The sequence below is a fragment of the Manis pentadactyla genome, chromosome 6, assembly GCF_030020395.1.
Source record: "Manis pentadactyla isolate mManPen7 chromosome 6, mManPen7.hap1, whole genome shotgun sequence".
Lineage (NCBI taxonomy): Eukaryota > Metazoa > Chordata > Mammalia > Pholidota > Manidae > Manis > Manis pentadactyla.
The window spans coordinates 29,204,701-29,225,403 of record NC_080024.1 but is presented as its reverse complement, the minus strand read 5'-3'; the positions used below and the strand labels follow the sequence as shown (position 1 = coordinate 29,225,403).

At 41.0% G+C, this 20,703-nt stretch overlaps 1 protein-coding gene across 3 annotated transcripts in view; it reads right to left on the bottom strand.

The window, feature by feature from the left end:
* Positions 1–20,703, bottom strand: part of METTL21A (methyltransferase 21A, HSPA lysine) — a 289,359-nt gene that overhangs the window by 54,711 nt on the left and 213,945 nt on the right. Inside the window, exon 5 of one of the 3 annotated variants that reach the window (XM_057503646.1) lies at positions 15,094–15,118. The exons of the other annotated variants lie outside the window; for them this stretch is intronic. Within the exon in view, the coding sequence (XP_057359629.1) occupies positions 15,109–15,118 (10 nt within the window). The 3' untranslated portion in view covers positions 15,094–15,108. Of the gene's footprint in view, positions 1–15,093; positions 15,119–20,703 lie in introns of those variants that run through there. 3 annotated transcript variants of the gene reach the window in all.

The window sequence follows — 20,703 nt, the reverse complement described above, 5'->3', positions numbered from 1 at the left end:
TTTCCAGACAGAAAGCTCAAATACAAGAAAGCAACTGCCCAGGACAGTCTACACCGGTTTGCACCGTTTGAGGAGTGAGTCTTGTGGCCCAGGCCAGCCTCCGGCCACTGCTCTGCAGGACACTAAGCCGCAGGCTGGCACTGAGCTAGCAGCCTGAGGCTCCCACCCCACCTACCCACTGTCGGCTTGACCATGAGGAAACGCCTTTGCCCAAGCTTAGAAAGGCCCTGCTGACAGGGAAACAGATCAACCTGAAGTCTAAAAAGGAAAGTCTTTCTCTTCCACAATGGGAAGTTTAGCTAATGACGTCGGTTTTGCCTGACTTGTGAGGTTGAGGGATAATGAAGAATGAATAAACCAGGTATCGTGCCTGACACACATGAAACATGGCACTAGTGGGATCATATTGTTGTTGTACAGGTTTTGTCCCTGTGATCTCTGCAATGAAGTCCAGTCATACACCTAAAATATCTCTGCGTTGAACTCTGTTGCTGGGGAGAGGGGAAGATCACCACTAATACAGCCTTAAGAGTGGCAGACAGACACTATGGACCCGAGGGCCGACATCGTGCTGGGAGAAATCCCGATTATTTCTGCCCTTAAAGTAATGGCACATAGCAGAAAAGTGAAATTAATCAGACATCTTGATTAGAACATGTGACTTGTATCAGTGGGATCTTTGCCATTACAGTCTATACTGAACCAGGCATATGAAAGCCATTATGTCACAAAATTTTTATTGTAACCTGTAACTCAGGTACCAAGGTCCTCAAGCTACACATTCCCCCTCTCCTACAGTATCATCAGTTTGATGCTGTATGTATGAAAAGAGTTATTCTTTAAGCTGAGATATCATTTCCAACATACTGTCTACATGAAGTTGTTGTTTCAGAAGTTATTTAGGTTATTTTAATCTGTCAGAAAGAAAAAGCTAATGTAATATTTTTGGACACTTCAAACTACTTTTTCTTTTTTTGATGATGTTCTTGCCTTCTTTTCTCCTCTTAGTTTTATGTCACTCAAAAGCAAAATTTTAAATCCTCTACGTAGAAATTGAAATCACTTCTCAGTTTTGCACAGCAAAGCTCCTCAGGATATTCCTCATTCTGTTTTTCAATGTACATTTTTAAAAGTAATAGCATAATAAACTTTGGCCTTTAAAATCTTCAAATAAATCAGTTAGCAAGAAAAAGGACTATATAATGAGCAGAACGGAAAAATCAAACAGGGATGGAAAGTCATAGAAATGTCCTAAAGTGGAGTGTGTGTGTGTGTGTGTGTGTGTGTGTGTGTGTTGTTCTTTTGCATTTGAGCAAGCAAATTTTGAGTAAAGATCTAAGAAATGAGGAAAATGGTAAGCTGCTTTTGAGTCTTTTTATAAGGCAAAGGCACCAGCGAGCTCTAACTTGTGCTGGCATACTTGTCTCCATATAGTGACATATTGTCATGGTCTGTGTTCTTACTTGACCGGAGGAGGTGGTGATGCTTTCTCTATTTCTCTTTGTTCTCCTCTTTCTGCCCCTTCACTTGTCCTCCTTCTTCTCTTTCTTCTCTGTTCTCTCCTTACTCTCCTTCCTTTGCTTTTATTTTCCATTTGGTATAAAGGGCTGCTCTTGATTTGCTTACACTGTCCCTTTTCCTGGTACCGATGACATTTTGTTTAATCAAAATAAAATCAGTTAATTAAAACTGCTTCTGTGACCAAAGTTCCTTCCATGTTGCATCACACTAAAATCTGCCACAGAGTCCCTGAAACTGTTTTCATGCTCTAACAAACATAACAGCAAAGTCAAAGCCTACAGAAGATGTGTCCAATGGCCACAGGTATTTGGGGCTAAGGGGAAATTACTTCTGAGAGAAGTAATGTGCTGGCTTAAATTCACTATGAAATATAGATGACTAATGTCAAGTCTTTTGCTGAAACAGAAATTTATGTAGGGGAGGGAAGAGATTGGAGAAGGAGAGGAGCCCTTTAAGAAGGGAGCTCTCAGCAGAAGGGAAACAACAGGCAGAAGGAAGGAAGCTAAAACACAGGTCTCTACTGTGCCTTGAACTTGCTCTACCCTTCAGTTCATAGATGTGCCAAAGTGTCCAGTCATATTCAAAGTCAAACAGAAAATAAACACCTATCTCAGAAAAATGGGAAGCAGCTACAGAATGCTAGGCAGTCATGGCCTAATTGAGTCTCAGGTTTGGGGCAGCCTATGGCGCCCGACCCCAAACTGGAACCCCCACCTATTTCCACCTCACCAAGGAGGTTGGGCAGAGCCGGAATTTCCAAGACCGTCACAGGACAGGTGTTTGGGGGCTCACTCATCCACCGCTCCCCGACAAGCCGGCCTTTTTGTACTGGCTTTGTTGTTTTACAGGACTTCAACAGTCTCAGAAATTTAAGAGTCCTAATTTTGACTCTTCCTGTCTAACTCCAGAAGTCCATGACAAGAAGCAGTTTGTCATTTGCTGAGCACTAATTTTAAATGTTGCCCTTTCTAAGGTGGAGAGTTGGTTTATGAAACTAGAATTTTTCACAGAGACTTAGTTACCCCTTCTTCCTAAAGGTAGTAACGTACAGGAAGTAAAGAAAATTTTGCTTCCAAAGCCATATGTTGCATTATTCCCAAATTTGGGATTACCAAAGTCCTCCTGACATATATCTTCTCCATTAATATCAATAATCTATGGTATTTATATTTATAAAGATAATAATCACTCCATTTATTGAATGCTTATTATGAATCTGGCACTTAACATGTATCAGCTCATTTTTGGTCAAAATAATCCTACATAAAATGGGAATAGTTATTCCCATTTTATAAATGATAAAATTGAGATTCGGTGAGCTTGAGCTACTAATTAGTGAAAGTAAGACATGAACCCAGGCAGCCTGACGTCACAGGCCTATGAGCCTAATCACTCCACTATAATGCCTCTGTATGTACCTCTAACCACTAATTCCTCCACATGAATCTTTTACAAAAGACCAGAAGCTCCTCCCTTGCAACTTGTGTCCAGATGTACAAGACTTCATAATCTTAGTGCCAAGGCCACACATATAGGAAAATGGTCAACATATTTGTAAGTAATGCATGAAAGAGCCTTCCCGGACACAGAACACCACCTTCGTGCCTTCCCATTCTATACCTGGGTCATGGCCATGTACAATGCCACAGGACAGACACACTAAGCAAGGCTCTAAAATATGATTTACAATAGATAAAAGTTCCATTCTTCGTATCTGGATCTTATGCTGACTCGAGAATTCTTTGTTAGTATTTACCTAGAGCTAATATGTCTGTTCCAGTGGCTTTTAGACCATTAAATGGATGACTTATCTCACCTTAACCAGAAAGACTCTCTCTCTCTCTCACACACACACATATGCACATATATGCACTCTATCTGCTTCCTTCTTGATCAGAATTAGACTATACTAGGTGTAGTTCCCAAACTTCGTAACCAGACCACTGACCCAACACTTTCCCCCAAAGCCCGCATTCTTACTGCTTCAACAGAACAAAATTTGGAGAGAAAATGGGAGCACCTCTCCTCTGCTCCCCATATTCCTACCCTTGCAGACTGCTCTGGTTCCAAACATAAACGTTGTTCATTCTGGTCATTTCTGAAGCCCAGGTGAATTTTACCCATAAAGGAAGTTATAGTGTTACCTTATCAACATCAGAAAGGCAGTCTTGATTGCTATTCAGTTGGTTACACCTGGTGATGATGCTTTTAAAAATGGCTAGAGGCCCTTTAGGTAATTTCAAGTGTATTTGGAATACAACAACAGTACATTTTGTAAAATTGTGTATAACAAAGCCATTTCCCTACCGGCTATTTCAGTGGACCGGAGTCTGCTTATTTCAGAAGCCCCAGGATGCCTTAAGAATATTTGTCTCATTATCTCCATTATTTTCCCCTCCAGGGAACTGTCCCTAATAAACTTTGCTATGTCTCTTCTCCTGGCTAGTTTTAATATGAGCCAAGGGAAAGATTTCAGAGAAGCACGAGTTCTTTTCTGCCTGGGCTTGCAAAATTGTCTTTTGCTGCAGATGCATCTGTTAGTAATGATTGAGACAATCTGTGCAGCATTAAGACAACTTGTTGAGAGATTACTCTAAAAAGATCCTCTTCCAAGGAACATTTAATCTCTTAGTACTTTTTCATGACAACAGGATCTTCAATTTAACGGCCACAAAAGACCAGATGATGCTCACTCAGTAGCTTGGCCATCTTAAAGCAACCCTTGTACCTTGAGAACTTCAGGGGCCCCAAGACTATAAATACTACCTGAAAAGATACGTCAGGTTCAAGTACTGTTTCAAGTTCTCAGCCTTTCTGATGGGGCACAGGATGATTGGGTTTGATAAAGACCCTCTCTGAGGGGAATAAGAATCCTCTGGCATTCTTCACTTTGGCCAAGAAGACCTCAAATCTAAAGCCAAATTGTCTGGAAGTTGAGAACATCAGCAAACCCCTAAATTAGTTCTCTAACCCACTTCCTTCATCATCTTTTTTTGCCTCAGTCTGAGAATAAAATCAGCAGGGTTTCTAGCTAGAAATTTAGAGCAGCCTGGAAAGGAATATCAGGCCCAATGAGCCCAAGACAAAACTGGAGTCATCTTTGGGTGTCCCATTTCATTGCAGCTTTATATGCCAGTGTGTTAGCTGGTACCTAAGGCCACCCTGCTCAACCTAAGGACTACAGACTCTGAGGAGTACATGGCAAAATGCCAGGAGAGCAGGAAGCCACAGGATAAACATGGTACATTTTTCTCAGAGTGTCAATAATAGGGAAATGCCATTATTTTAGAGCATTACAAACTAGAGCAGAATGCAAACTTGGAGTAAATGCAAAATTCATGGACTTTTTAAATAAATCTTAAAACTGCAAATAAATTTTGAGCTCAAGGCAAGAGCTTCTAACTCCTTCCCTAGAGCTCAGGGACTCTAAATGTATATATTCCTCCTCCATTATGTGCATTTTGATGGGTTTTTGAAAAAAAAAAAACTCTTAATGTACCTCTCCCAGAGGCACTAGGATTTTTTAAATAAACTCTTATTTTTAAAAAATTCTGTTACCAAAAGAAAAAAATAATTAAGGAAAAAGTGAAAACAAAAAGAAAAGTATTTATAGGAATCTTATGACATTAGTCCTCAGTACACCCGATTTTATGAAGGTGGAATCTGAGGTCCAGAAAGGTTGAGTAATTTGCCCAACTTCACGTAACTCTGAAGTGGCAAAGCCAAGGCAGGCAATGAGCAGAAACAGTGGAGCAAGGAGAGCCTCGCCCAAAGCTCATGTCTTTGCCCACAGTCAACTCTCCACTCCACCATGTGAAAGCGCCCTAGCCCTCTGGGCTTCCCCCCTCTGGTGTGTATCTACAGCGCTGCCAACTGCTCTAGGAAGGACACTTTCCATGTCCCTAACAGCACAACAGTGCCCTGCCAGAGTCAGAAAAGGAGAGTGAGCTTAGGTTTATTCCTTCAAGAGACATTTCTCTTCTTTTTTTTTTTACCAGTTTTATTCGGATACGATTGACATATAACATTTTACTAGTGTTAGGTGTACAACAGGATGATTTGGTACATGAATCTATTGCAAAATGGTTATCAAAATAATTTTAGTGAACATCCATCACCATACATAATTACAATTTCTTTTCTTTCTAGAACTTCTAAGATATACTCTCTTCGCAACTTACAGATATATGATATAGTATCGGTAACTCTTAATTACAATGCTATTCATCATAGCCCCAGAATTTATTTATCTGATAACTGGAAGTTTGTACCTTTTGACCACCTTCCCATGCTTATATAAATCTTTAATGTTAACATGTGAGGCATAATTTTTCTTGAGATCTGCTTTGTTTCGTAGTCCTGCTACCTTCAAAGGATTCTGAGAAGGAACCTGAGCAGAGCTGGTACAGTGACAGAACCCTGCACTAATCGGCTGTGATGGGGCTCTAAGCTCCCCATTGCTACCACCAATTACTTGTAGGATTTTAGGCAAGTCATTTAACCTGCTGGGTCTCAATTTTTGTGTCTGTAAACAGAATAATTACTTCCTTACAAGCGCCTCTTGAGTTTCAGAAGTTATTATTCAGAGAAGTTGCTGCTTTGCTTTTGGGTTACCTCACAACTTTAAAATGCTCCACCTTCTTCCTTTTAATCATTGGAGATTATACTTTTCATAGGTTATAGCTTTATTAAGATATAATTCACATGCCACATAATTTAAACATTTAGTATACAATTCAATGGGTTTTAGTATATTCATAGAATTATGCAATCACTACCACATTTAATTTTAGAACACTTTATCACCCCAAAAAGAAACCCCATATTATTAAGCTATCACTCTCTAATCTCCCCACCCACATTCCCCCACCATCTGGCAACTGCTAATCTACTTTATGTCTCAATGCCTATCCTGCATATTTCATATAAATGACACCACACAATATGTGGACCTCTGTGATCTCCTTCTTCCACCTTGTACAATGTTTCCAAAGTTTACCCATGCTGTAGTATGTATCAGTACTTCTTTCCTTTTTATGGCCAAATAATATTCCATTGTGTGGATATAAAACATTTTAGTCATTCATACATCAGTTGATGGACATTTGGTCTATTTCTACCTTTCAGTTATTATAGGTAACATTGTTGTGAACATTTCATATACAAGTTTTTGTGTGGACATATACTTTCATTTATCTTGAGTATATACCTAAGAGTAGATTTGCAGGGTTCTACTCCCTGTAGTATTCCTATGTTTATTCTTTTGAGGAATGACTAGAGTGTCTTCCAAAGTGACTGCAACACTTTACATTCTCACCAGCAATGCATGAGGATTCCAATTTCTCCACATCCTGACAATATTTTTTATCATCTGTCTTTTATTTTAGTGGGAATGAGGTAGTATCTCATTGTGGTTTTGATATGTATTTCCCCGAGAGCTAAGGATGTTTAGCATCTTTTCTTGTGCTTTTTGGTCTTTTGGTTCTCTTCTTTGGAAAGATGTTTTTCTTTGTAAAGATCCTTTACCTACTCTTAAATCTGGTTGTCTATTATTGAGCCATAAGAATTATTTATGTAGTCTAAGTACAAGTCCCATATCAGATATATTATTTGGAAATATTTTCTCCATTCTGAGGGTTGTCTTTTTACTTTCTTGACAGTGTACTTTGAAGAATAAAAGTTTATTGTAAGAGAAATCCAATTTATCTATTTTTTTCCTTTTGTTGCTTGTGCTTTTGATGTCATATCTAAGAATTAATTGCCAAATCCAAGATTTAATCCTATTGTTTCTTCTAAGAGTCTCTTGGTTTCAGCTTTTACACTTAGGCCTCTGATGCATTTTGAGCTAATTTTTATATGTGGTGTAAGGTAAAGAGGCACCTTCATTCTTTTGCATGGAGCTATCCAGTTGTACCAGCACCATTTGCTGAAAAGTCTATTCTTTCTCCATTGAATGATCTTGGCACTTTTATCAAAAATCAGTTTACCACAGATGTGTAGGTTTTCTTCAGGACTCTCATTTCTATTTTATTGATCAATATTTCTACCTTTATCCCAGTACTCCACTGTCTTGCTTACTGCTGCTTTGTTGAAATTGAGAAGTATGAGTCTTCCAACTTTGTTCCTCTTTCTTAAGATTGTTTTGATTATTCCGGGTCCTTTGCATTTCCATATGAACTCTCAACTCCTTTTTAAAATTTCAGAAAGGGAAGCTATTCCAGTGTTTGTGAGCTGTAACATCTACAAATGGGTTTTGTTTTTTGCCCCCCGGGATTTAAAAGCAAAGAAATCTGAAATTTCTATGGTTCTGTGGCTTCCATATAGAAGGAATTTCCCCAGAACAAGTTAATCCAACTGAACGTACTTTAAATTTTCTCTTGTTCTGTCCTCCCCTTTCCCTAATGAGAGATCCTTTAAAACCGTGCAGCTTGAGAAGCTTTGCCTGCTAAGGATGGTCTCAGACACATAGCCGCATATTGCTTAATTCCAAGCTCTGGAGGTTGTCACTGGTTAGTCAGAAAGCAGAGGCAATGAACAAGAATTAGCCCGGTATCAAGTCAGTGATCTGAACAAAAAAACCTTTCAAGAAACGTTCTCTGAAACCACTCTCTTATTTAAATTCTTGATCCAAGCATGACCTAACAAGAAGCTGTGTGCCCTTACCCACCCTCTTCACCCTATTGTGTAATGCAACGGTCTCAAGAATTCGCATAAAACGAGCACATTGAGAATCAATGAAATGGTGTTGAAAGCACCTGCTGAGAGAGGAGAGGAAAGGATAGAGAGCAAGATAAGGGCAGAAAACCAATAGGAAGAGAGAACAGAAGAAAATGAAGAGGGGAAGGGAAACGGGTGCTCAGAAAGGGAGAGAGAAGCATATGGCAGGTATCAATTATTTACCATTTATGAACAATAAAAAAAATGCACTTTAACTACAGGAAGAGCACCAAATCCACTCAATAACCATTTAAAAGAATATGGAAATAAAGCACAGTCATTTAAAGGGCTGCAATAAATGTGCAATGCTCTTCAGAATGCCCCTGAAAGAATACAAGTGTTAAGCCTTGGTAAATTACACTTAAAAGTAAGTGTAACATATAAAAACGAAATTAGGCATACAAATAACCTCACACTTAAGCATTTTTTAAGTCTCTTCCAACAGTTAATTAGAAAAGCCTCCAAGGAGCATAATTTTTCTTCTCTCATATTCGCTTCTTTAAACAATAGAGCCAAGCAAATGGCAGGAGCAAATAAACAGCTCCAGAGTGCCCAGAAGGTCTGCATTAAGTCATCTGCCCTGGAGAAAAAGAAAAAGGGGAAGAGAATAAATAGAAGGAACTGTCAGAACGGTTCCTTCACTTATTAGAAACTGAGTGAAACCCTTTAAACAAGGCTCACAAAAATATGTAGATGGCATCACAGTCTCTTTTTCCCAATTGCACATTTTAATAGCTCCAGCGTTCTCTGTGGAAGGCCGTAAGCCAATCAGAAAGTGCTCTAAAACTCCTGTGCCCATTCTTCATTAACATCTTCTGTGTAACACTGTTATGTTCCAGATCAGGCCCAGCATGTTCCAGCCTTAAAGGGGAGAGAATCACGAGAGTCTGGCTCCCAGGGAAAGGGTATCGATACCAGACTAAAGCAGGGGACGGGGGTGGGGTGGGGGTGGGGGGTAGGGTGTGGCTACTGACATAGTCTGCTGTGTTCCACCCTGCAAATTCCACATAAAAGTTTGAGCACAAACAGGAGTTCCCTCTCATCAATGAGTAGAACATTGTTTCTTCGCCCTACCCACTTGGCCCCCAATCTCTTCCACTTTGGGGGCACAACACATGACACCTACACAATGGCATCAAGGTTGCAGCACAGGTGTCCCAGGACTAACTCTGAAACAGAGATTAGCATGCAGCACATTTTTAGGGAGCGCTCTGGGATCCAGCACCTGTGGGAGGGAAGGAAGCAAAATTTGGCCGAGGGAGAAGTTGGGGTGCAATGCAGTCTCAATGGACATCTCAGCCAACCCTCTGGGGAGTTTTGAAGATGGACTGTCCCAAACACTATCCCAGTTAGGTGACAGGGCCGGATCTCACTTCTCTTCTTCAGTCGCTCACTGGACGCAGCTGCCCCGGGAGGAGGGTGTGACCTTGGTGCGGCTACTCTGCTCAGCTGAGCCAACCTGCGGGCGGGCAGCCCAGGGGTGTCAGACCGTCTGTCCCGAACGACGTTCTCTGGGTCCACCGCAGTTGAGCAAACAGAATAAGTTTTTGGGGGTTCATCTATTCATTTGGGAAATATTTGTTGCATAATTTTAATGGGCATGGCCCTGATCTCTGATGACTGGGTTCTATTGATATTTCCAGCCTGTCTTCAGACATAAAACGCTAGGAGTTTTATACTCATTGCTTCTCCCAAATTTTCTGTGAACCAGTACTATACCAAGGACTCATCTGCCCATATTACACAGAGGAAAACTGACAATGGCAGGAGCCATCAGCCAAAGTCTTTTACAGGCCAGTCCTCCAGTATTTAAAAGAAAAAAGTCATCTTGGGGAGATGATAGCAAACCTTGCCTAGAAATGTAGGTAATTTGTGGACACAGAGTTACAGATGGACAGAAAAAGGAGAGATGTAGCTAATGAGAAATTTCCTGGAGCTTTGGATTTTCTCCCCCTCCCTGTCTTCTTTCTATCTTAGTGGATGCTGGAGGGCAAGACTTAGTCCATAAATTATACTCTGACCCCATTTTCTAAATTTCATTAAAAACATTTTTTTTCTCCTTTATCTGAAAATTCCTCTTTCAACTCTTGCAAAGACACTCCTGGGTCTGTCTTATTACCCAATAAGTAACCAGCTACTGTTCCCACTGACTGTAATCAAGCTTATACTGCTGTCCTAACAGTACACCTAAATGGGCCGCAGACCGCCAGTGCTCACCCTCTTGTGTCAATTTACTTAATTAATAAGCAGAACAAAGATTTCAGAAAAGGAAAAGATTTGATTATGCAGCACCATAATGGCACTCAAGTCTCCTGTAAAGACTGAGTGGGGTCTGCCCCCTTAAAATCTCCATTTGCTCCACGACTGTACCGTGAAAATGTCAGCTTGACTTCCCCCGCACCCCCCCACCCCGAGGTGACCTTTAGCTGCATCTCTCAGAAATACTAAACCATTAGTCATGCCTGGGTCAGTGATGTGTCAATAACAGAATAATTATTGAAGAAAGCCTGAAGAGGAAGGACGGCAGCCTCGATTCAGAATTAGCTCCACCCAAACCGGCACCTCTGCGTGTTGAATAAATGAATGGCTGTCGAATAAATGGCCCCTTTGTATCTGGAGACCTAAAGACTGTTGATTCCATTTATCCAGGGGGTTATTTGTAGCTGCTAAACACCTTTTTAGACCAATAAGTGGCATGGTTTTTACTTCTGCTGACTGCAGCCCACCCTTCTCTAGTAGAACAAATTTACTGTACTTAATGGTTCTGGCATTTTGAGAGGAAGTCAGTCGGTATGGCTGTTCAGAGCACCTGCGTCTTTTGCAGGACACTGGATGCAGAGAAGGACCTCTCCCCATTCCACAGAGAGACAATCCTGAAATTCTGAAATGAGAGAAGCCTCCAAACTCTACGCTAAACCTCTGGCAGAAACCAAACGGCAAGGTGCGGATAAAAGGAAAGAGGGATGGTGAGAGGCAGTGTGCCCTAACAGTGAAAGTCAGGAATGCAAGAGACAGATGCACACAGAGAGGACAGGATGCCACGGGACGTGGGGAGTTAGGCTGCCACAGCCGAAGCACTATGAGAAGTGAGGAGAAAGGCCTGCAACAGATCCTTCTTCGGCACCTTCAGACAGAGCATGGCCCTGTGGACAACTGGATCTTGGACGGGTAGCCTCCATGTCTGTGAGACGGTACATTTCTGTTATTTAAGCCACTCGGTTTGTGGTGCTTTATGGCAGCCGCTCTAACAAACTAATACACTGGGGTGACAACTGCAACCAGCAGCCCTCACAAGGACTCTGGCCTTATCATCCACTTGTGTCTTCTTGAGCAAACTACTTAAACTCCTTGCTATTTCCTATAAAACCAGAGAATAATACATGGTTTACCTACCTAACAAATATATCATGGAGTCAGAACTTTAGATATGCTAAAGCACCTTCCAAACTCTCACAGAGCATTATGCACATTACATAAGCTATTAATGTGCCCAATACAGCCTTCTGTATGATAGTCACCTTCTGCCCCTAAGTTATGTACAAATTAGGGTCTTCAGCACCCCATAGAGAGCTCAAAAAGTGTTCAGAAAATAAACAAACTAACTGACATAAAACTTCCTCTCCCCAGCCTTCTAGGCAGCAAGATAGATTTGAGTATGGAATGGGGAGCCTTTTGAGGCCGTATCTAAGGTTTCCTCTTCCTAATATTACAGCACAGATGAACACTATGGCAAAACAAGGGATGTAACATACTATGTAGGCTCCAACCAAGGTCTGGTACCCAAAGTCCTTCCCACAGGGGTTCAGGGGCCCAGAGACGGAGAGAGCTGAGGCTTGGCAATATAGTGTAAACGCTCCATGGCAGCTTCTGTCCTGTGACAGTCTTCATTAGAAGCCATATATAATATTAATTCCCATAATGCTTGTTTTATTTTTTTAATAAGTGTGTGTTTCTACTATGCTCACTTGCAACCAGAATAGACTCTGTGGTCCCATAGGTCAAGCTATTACATGGAGCTGCATCTAAAAAATAAAAATAAAAAAAGTCCAAGAAACAAAGTAAATGGGGAATCATTGATGATATGTACCCTCGATATGATACAGTGAAAATGGCACTTAACCTCTGTGGTCTTCCACCCAAAAACCTATACTCCTGATCTAATCCTAAGAAAAACATCAGACAAATTCCAATAGATGGACATCCTTCACAGTACCTGCCCAGGACTCCTCAGAACTGGCAAGGTCACCAAAAATAAGGAAAGCCTGAGAAACTTTCCTCTAAGGAAAGTCACAGCCGAAAGGCATCTGAAATTGTCTACATCTATGACAACTAAATGTCGTGTGGCATCCCAGGTAGGATCCTGGGACAGCGAAAGGACGTTTGGGGAAAACTAAGGAAATCTAAATACGGATTTTAATTAATAACAATCTGTTGACACTGGTTCATTAATTGTAACAAACGTACTACTCTAATGGAAGGCATAGGAAAACTGAGTAAGGAATATGGAAACTTTCTGTGCCATTGTCTGGGTTTTTTTAATAAATCTAAAACTTTTTTAAAAATGAAGTTTGTTAAAAAATAAACAGGCAATCCAAATTTTGCTTTCCTCTTTTGAAGAGTATTAGAGGACATTAAATTTATCACTGACCAAAACACTTCTTTAAAATCCCCTTCCCCTTCTCTCCAACCTAAAACTTTCTCCAGAGCCTCTTGCTCTCTCAAATCCCCACACACACATATGCACATGCACATGTGTATGCACACACACACACACACACACACACACACACACACACACACACACAAGCTGCCTCACACCCAGGAAGCATGGCTTTTGTCTCTTGTCCTCCTCTGCTGATACAAGCCTACCTCCACTGTCACCATTCCCACCTGCAAGCCCTGCCCAAATGTCACCAGCAAGACTTCCACTCCAGCCAGCCAGCCACACCCCTCTAAAGCCCAGATGACCCAGTAGTTTCCTGTGTCTGTCTTCCCTTGCTGCTCCTGGAAAAAAAAGCATGAGGCATTCCCTGGAATGTGTACTTCTTCTCCAGGTCCTTCAGATTTTCACACAAGCAATTCTTGCAGAGAATTTTTAATAAGTAAAATTCTGTACTACAATATATGATAAATACTTCAGAAGTCAGAAAGCAGTTATATCACTAATTTCACTCTCTTACTATCTTAGATGTATGAAATAGTGTTGACTTAAAAAAACAAATAGCCAATCCCAAAAGACTATATACAAAACTGGTACTATTTTGATAAAACTTAAAAATAAGCAAAACTGAGGATTGCATTGTACAGACATACCTGGACATGGAACAGAACTATTTTTTTTAAGAAGCAAAGCAGTAATAAAGACAAAATTCAGGATAGTGGTTATCTCCTGGGGAATGGGGTATGTCCTAGTGAGACAGGGGCCATGGGTTTAGACAGAGTAGGGTGAGAGCCTCCGGAAAAACAAAGCAAGATAATTCATTGTAGAATTTGCTTTCACCCGCTGGGGGTCCAGCTTGTTTTTCTGACTTTACCCAGGTGCTGCTTTTCTTCCTCCAGCCCTAAACAAGTTATTTGCAACCTGGGCAATGTAGCAAGCAAGCCCAAAACAATGTAGTAAAAACAGGAAGGATTCCATCTTGAAAATAAGATTGCATCTTAAAACACAATTAGTTAAAAAGTAAGTTTCTTAACAAACAGACAATAACTCAGCCCACCTTGGGAGTAAAGCAGGCAGCCTTGAGTAATATGCTCCCAGACCAGGAAGCTGCTATCCTGGAAGGAAATCAGAGCAATAAAATTCTTCTAAATAACCAGGGAGACTAATAAGAAACTTAGTGTTTCTTCAAAGGTAAACATTTTAGGACCACTTAGCAGGTGTGCATCCCTAGCCCTTTGTCTCTCAACCACCTAGAAAACCCCTAGACAATGCACCACCCTGGATTCTCTTGTCCCCTCCTGCCCTGAGCCAGGAGCTCTGTCCTTTTGTTTTCTCTCTAAATAAAAGCCGCTGCCCTGGCTCTCCTGCCTTGAGTGTTTGCAAAGTTCATTCTTCAACTCTTGTGAACAAGAACCCCGGCATCACTAGGTCTTACTTTAGATGACAATTTTATAACTTATATATATATACATTACACATTCTTCGGTATGTAGCAAATGAAAATAGGTATTGTTAAAAGATAATAAGAACCCTAATTAGAGTACTGCATCAGTCAGATTCTTGCAGGCAGGGAAACCAGCTCTGGCTTATTTAAAGAGAAAATGAAATTATTAGTAAGATACTAGGTGGCTCACAGAGTAACCAGGATGAGACAACCAGGCGGGGGAGTCAGCCCTGAGCTCAGGCCGCAGAGCCCTGGCAGAGCCCCGCTGAACATAGACAGCACGACTTACAGTGGCAAGAGTTCTTAATTGGAGTCTCCAGGGTGGGCATACTGTCATGAGCATATGAGGTTTCTAGGGCTCTGCTGTAACAAATTACCATAAATTTGGTGGCTTAAAACAACAGAATTTTGTCCCTTGCAGTTCCAGAGATTGGGCAGGCCTTTTCTGGAGGTGTCGGGAATCACAACATTGGCAGTGCTGCACACAGGGCTGTGCTCTTTCCAAAGCTTCCTTGACTCTTCCAGCTTCTGCAGGTTCCAGGTGTTGCTTGGTTTATGGCAGCATAACACCATCTCTGCCTCTGTCTTCACATGGCCCTGCATGTCTCCAGATCTTGACTCTCCTTATTTCTCTTAAAAGCACACCAGTCATTGGCTTTAGGGCCCACTCAAGTCCAGGATGACCTTATCTTGAGATCTTTAACTTACACTTGCAAAGACCCTTTTTCCACATAAGGTCATAGTCACAGCCACTCAGAGTTAGGACTCAGATCTGTCTTTTGAGGGACACAATTCAAAATCCAATGAGCATCCACATAGGAAACACTAATTCTTTAACTCTGGGCTCATTCTGAGATTTCCAAACCAACTATCTTCCATTCTCCTTTCATGTTCCCACCCAATCTACAAACCATCAGACCTACCCACAATTAGGGTAGATCCTGATCTCAGGCTTTTTCACTGGGACAAACTAGGCAGTGAGATGTAATGAGCAGAAGCTGAGGTGTACAGACCAGATCTTTGCCTCCAGAAGGAGTGGGGCCATGAAAAGGAGCTGTTCTAACCTTGTTGTAGCTCAAAATAGGTGAAACTACTGATATCCCATACATGACGTCATTCGGGATGCCCTAACCCAGTCAGTAACTGTTGCACATTAATATCTATAAGCTGTTCAGCTTTGGGACAATTACATGCTGAAGTGGTTATTTGGTTTGAGACATAAAACTAGCATATATCTGTCTCTATGGAATCTGACTTTTTTTTAATATAACAAATGCTTCTGCTATTAACCATTCTGAAAAGAAGCCCTCTGGCCTTGAATGATTGAAGGGTGGATTTCAATTTCCAAATACAACCCGTTTTCTATTACACTGCATTGCTCTAGACAAGGGGAAATGGAGCCCACCCCCAAAATACATGTTGGGCCATATTCAAGTGTCACATAGTTATGCACGGAGAAAATATTTAACCACACTTTTCAGGTTAGCATTTTTCTTCTTATCCTCACAGATTATATAAATTTGGGAAAAGTGAGACCAAGAATAGAACTGAGCCTTTTTTATTCCATTATTTCTGAATTGGGAAGAGCTTACTATCCTCTGTCTTTGTATTCCTTTTTTCTTTACTAAGAAAGTTGTCACTCACGCTGTTTCTCTGACAATCAATTCATTGATCTTCACTAAACCACTCCAGGAATATTTGAAATGCAAATAAGGTCACAGGTCTCTTTTCCATTAAAAAAGGGTCATTCAAAACAGTAAAATAATGCAGTTCTATAAATCCCCCATCTTTCTAATATGTGCATACACCAACCTTTCTTTGTCTTTAGTTTTCCTCTTTGTCAAACCAGAAAAATAAACTGCTAGCAAAAGCATACACTTATTAATCTTCCAAAACACAGGAAATCACTATACTGGAAGGATCTTTATTCACTTGACTGAAACTCCTCAATTTCTTAGACACTAAACATCACCAGACTTAGCAAAGCTCTTTGTATCTATCATCTACTCATGCATCATTCATGTAAAAGGTGACCTGGGTGCCATTAGTTGACTAGCTGATCTGAATCTTTTGGGTTACTCAGATAACTCATTTCTAGTGGTCCTCCTTTTAAAATTAATAGAACAGAACAGAATACATGCTACTTAAAAGAATAACCTGCTGGGAATTTCTCACTAAAGTAAAGCTAATTCTTTTCTATATTTCCCCCCCCCCTTATTTCTCACCCTTATTTTTTCTTTCATTCCAAAGGACTGTATTTCTGAATTTATTTCAGATCCAGGAGTACAGAAGATCAATGTCAAGGCCCCAGCTGGGACTCAACACACATGAATTTGAATCAGCAACCACCCTCTGGCACACAGCTTCCTTCTCTCAAAGTGCTGTCTTTCTGCTCAAGGCCTTTGACTAAGCCCCATGAGAATAATGACCCAGTCACCCCTTGGAAGCCCTGCTGATCACAGCCTCATAGATAGTCAAGGCTTTCCCTATAACACCCTACAGATCGATGTAATCGTTCATTTCCTTATTTGCCATGCAATTATAACTAACTCCAGGTGCGGTCATAGCCTGAAAACATATCTTAGGAGACTTAAATAAATGGGCACTATCCTGTTTCAAAATTCTTCAATGATACCCCATAAATTTCTGCCAGAGTTCAAATTCTGAAGCTTAACACCTGAAGTCCCCAGTGGTTGCCCCCTGCCTACCTTTCTACTGTCATCTCCCACCTCTCTCACATATACATTTTGTTTCCACCATCCTGAGCTTCTTAGTTCAACCCATTGCCTCTGCATGGGTGGTGCAGGAGATGTCCTCAACCCCCCCATCGCCTAGCTGACTCTCCATCCTCTAACATCAGTTTGACCTTACCCCCAGTAATCCTTCAAAACTCACACCAGCTCTTTGCCTTCGATGACCTTCTGCTTACCCCTAAAATAATGTTTACCACACTGCCAAGCAGGAAATGCAAATGCACTTACCTGTCCCCCATACCAGTTCACAGCTGCTTCTTTCACTTGTCAGTAAGAGCATAATTTTCTACTAACTCAAGTTTAAGTATTAAAGAAATGGCCATGGGGGTTGCCTAGTGTCTAAAATGAGGATGGCCAAGATGAGTAAGAATTGATGTCATATTTATCAATATCCTCAATAATAGCATTTTTAAATTAACTCCAGGACTTATTGCATGATATAGGCCTAAGAATAAATCACACTATTCGAGTAAATCTTTATGTATGTAAGTTATTTTAAAGTTTTAAAAATTATTTTAATTTTCCTACATGGATTCTTTAAATCTCAACTGAAGCTCTGAAACACTGCTTCTATCTGCTATCTCATGATTTGAGCACCTCAACCAGTAGCAAAAACACCACGCTACTGAGGAATTGTTTCAGTGTTCCTGTTTTGTGCTGTAATGTCTTCCTTATGTCTCCAAACACAATAGTATTTGCTTTGTTTCAGCCCGCTGGATAATCATAATCTTTCCTATCTCTTCACTGGTTTCCTGCTCAATTCCTTAGTTAGTCAAAACTCAGTTGCAAGTTTTAGAAAATACAGGCAAACCATCTTAAGCAGAAAAACTAAAAAAAGTGGGGGTGATTTTCCTGGGACGTGTAACTGAACAATTCAGGGCACACAACTAGATCTGGGGTTGAAATGTCAACAGGAATCTGCCTCCTTTCTTTTTTTATTGATTTTATTCTCAGTCAGCCCTTTAACAAGGCATAGAGAAAACCCCATCCATAGCTCTAACTTTACATTGCCCTGTCAGCAAGCAAATTCCATAATACACTGCCACATTCCTAAGAACTGAAGCAGAAGTCCCAAAGGGAATCTTACTGGCCCAACTTGAATCACATGCCCATCCCTAATGCAATCACTGGGCTAATGAGATACATTATTTTGATTGCCTAGGCTGGGTCAAGGGCCAATCCCTAGAGTAAAAGAAGGTCAGACTCATTCAAAGTACAGGGACAAGAGTCCCCATAAGACAGAAAAAGTGTATTACCAGAAAAAAGGAGGAAAGAAAAGCTTGCTGCGTAAACCGAAACCAGAGACACATCCTGTCTCCTCTCCTTGCGCTTTTGGAAAACAAAAAGGAGAAGCATTCCTTAGCACCTGCAAACGTTTCTACTGAAGAGCTCCTAATAACGGGGGCAGAGTGTACCAGTCAGGGTTCTACCAAAGACAGCATCAATAGTGTATATGGAGATTTAGATAAATAGACACACACATGTGTGTGTACACACACATATATACACACATATGTCTGTGTATATATGCATGTATACATCTACAGGTTTCCCCCACTATCTGAAAGTTTGCTTTACACCACTTCACTTTTATGAAGAACCTGTTTTCACTAACCAAAAGAAATCCAAAGAGGATTGTTGTTTTTATGACATTGTGATTGCTTCTTCGCTTTACATAATTTTGGCTTACAAAAGCTTTCACAGACCACTCAACTTTTAGACAATAGGGGAAACCCGTTCACATATCCCATGTCTCGTGAAGGCCCTCCTCCTGGCCTGAAGGTGGCCGTCGTCTTGCTGACCCTCACATGGCAGAGAACAGGCAGAATAAGCTCTTTGGTGTCTCACAACTGCACTAATCCCGTTGCTAAGGGTGCAGCCATCGTGACCTGATCACCTACCAAAGGCCCCACCTCTCATACCAGCACAGTGGGACTTGGGATTCCAGCATATGAATTTGGGAGGGACACAAACATTCAGCCCATGCTCTTTTATCTCCCCTTACTCAGTTCTTCCCTCCCTGACACACCCAAGAGCCTAATACCACGCACACAGTAAATATTCAGAAATATGCGTGGACTAAATGAGCAAGTTGCATTTTAAGCATCTTACTTGCTACACTAAATACAAATGATTAGTATTTTTCTTTTTATGTAGTTTTTACTACATCAAGTACAATACTGAGAAAAAATATTTGAACAATGCAAAGCATCTGGCAATCTATAATACAATTTTTAATGGATAAAAATATAGGTATTACAGCAATTTATATGCTCAATGTTGTGGACAGAATTTCCACTTGCAGTAAAATTTGTAATTTTAATTAACTTGTAGGCTTTTCTATATAGCACTGCTCTAGGTGCTTCTAATGTTTTCTCAGGAGACTCGCTTAACCAGGGGGAGACTGATTCAGTTATGATAGCAAACAGGATAGCTTGTAGAGTAAAATACCTTAAGGCTAGACTTTAGGGTTACTGTAATGGTCCAGGGCTGAAGGAGGATGGTGACAGTGAAATCAGAAAGGGAGAAGGGCTTAAAAAGATATGCGAGGGAAGAATAGGGAAGATTTGGGTTAATCCATGGTGGAATGGGGAGAAAATTCCACTGTTTGATGGCTTGAATGAGAGAATGATGATACCCTCATGAGGCCAGAGAAGGAGCTGGGGGGGTGGTATTTTGATGAGTTCATTTCACATTCATTAAGTTTCAAGTATAGAAACACCCAAGTCAGTGATGTCCATTAGGCAGTTGATAATGTAGTAATAATACTCAGAAGTCAACTATTGATTCCAGAGATTCCGATGTGGACATTGCCGCATGACAGGTACCAGCAAAATCCAATTTCCTTCACATCTTGGGCTCTATGTCTGTGTGATCAGATGCATCATCTCCAGAGCATCCCCCAAAGGGGAGGTTCCTTCAGTCTAGGTTCTTGTGACTTTCACCTGAGAAACTGTCTTCTGCCATGACCTAGATAGGTTTTAAAAATCAGAGAGAAAGTGTTTTCTCAGGAGACTCGCTTAACCAGGGGGAGACTGATTCAGTTATGATAGCAAACAGGATAGCTTGTAGAGTAAAATACCTTAAGGCTAGACTTTAGGGTTATTGTAATGGTCCAGGGCTGAAGGAGGATGGTGACAATGAAATCAGAAAGGGAGAATCTTTGAACCAACCATGCTTCTTCCGTTACCACTGTTTTCATCCCCCATTCACTAGAGGTACACGTTCCTCGGCAAACCCACAACAGCACACTCACACCACTCACACAGTCTCCATCTGTGTTCCAGCTTTAGGGGTCATTACGTAGGGGCAATAAATATTTATTGGTCGTATAATACGGTGCAGGAACTGTGCTTACGTTGAGGAAATAAAGATGATTAAGACCTACTCTCTGGCCTGAAGGAACGAGTCTGTTAGGAAGATGCAAGGACAGTATGTGGGATAAAGGAAGAAGCGACGGACTCTGCTTATAGGGTTTAGGGGAGATTTATTTAAGAGAAAAAAAGAAGTGCCTAGAAGGACACCTACGACACTACCAGGAGGAGAAGGTACGAAGAAACAAGGCCCTCCAGGCAAGAGGAAGATGACGTGGGAAGCATAGGGTCTAT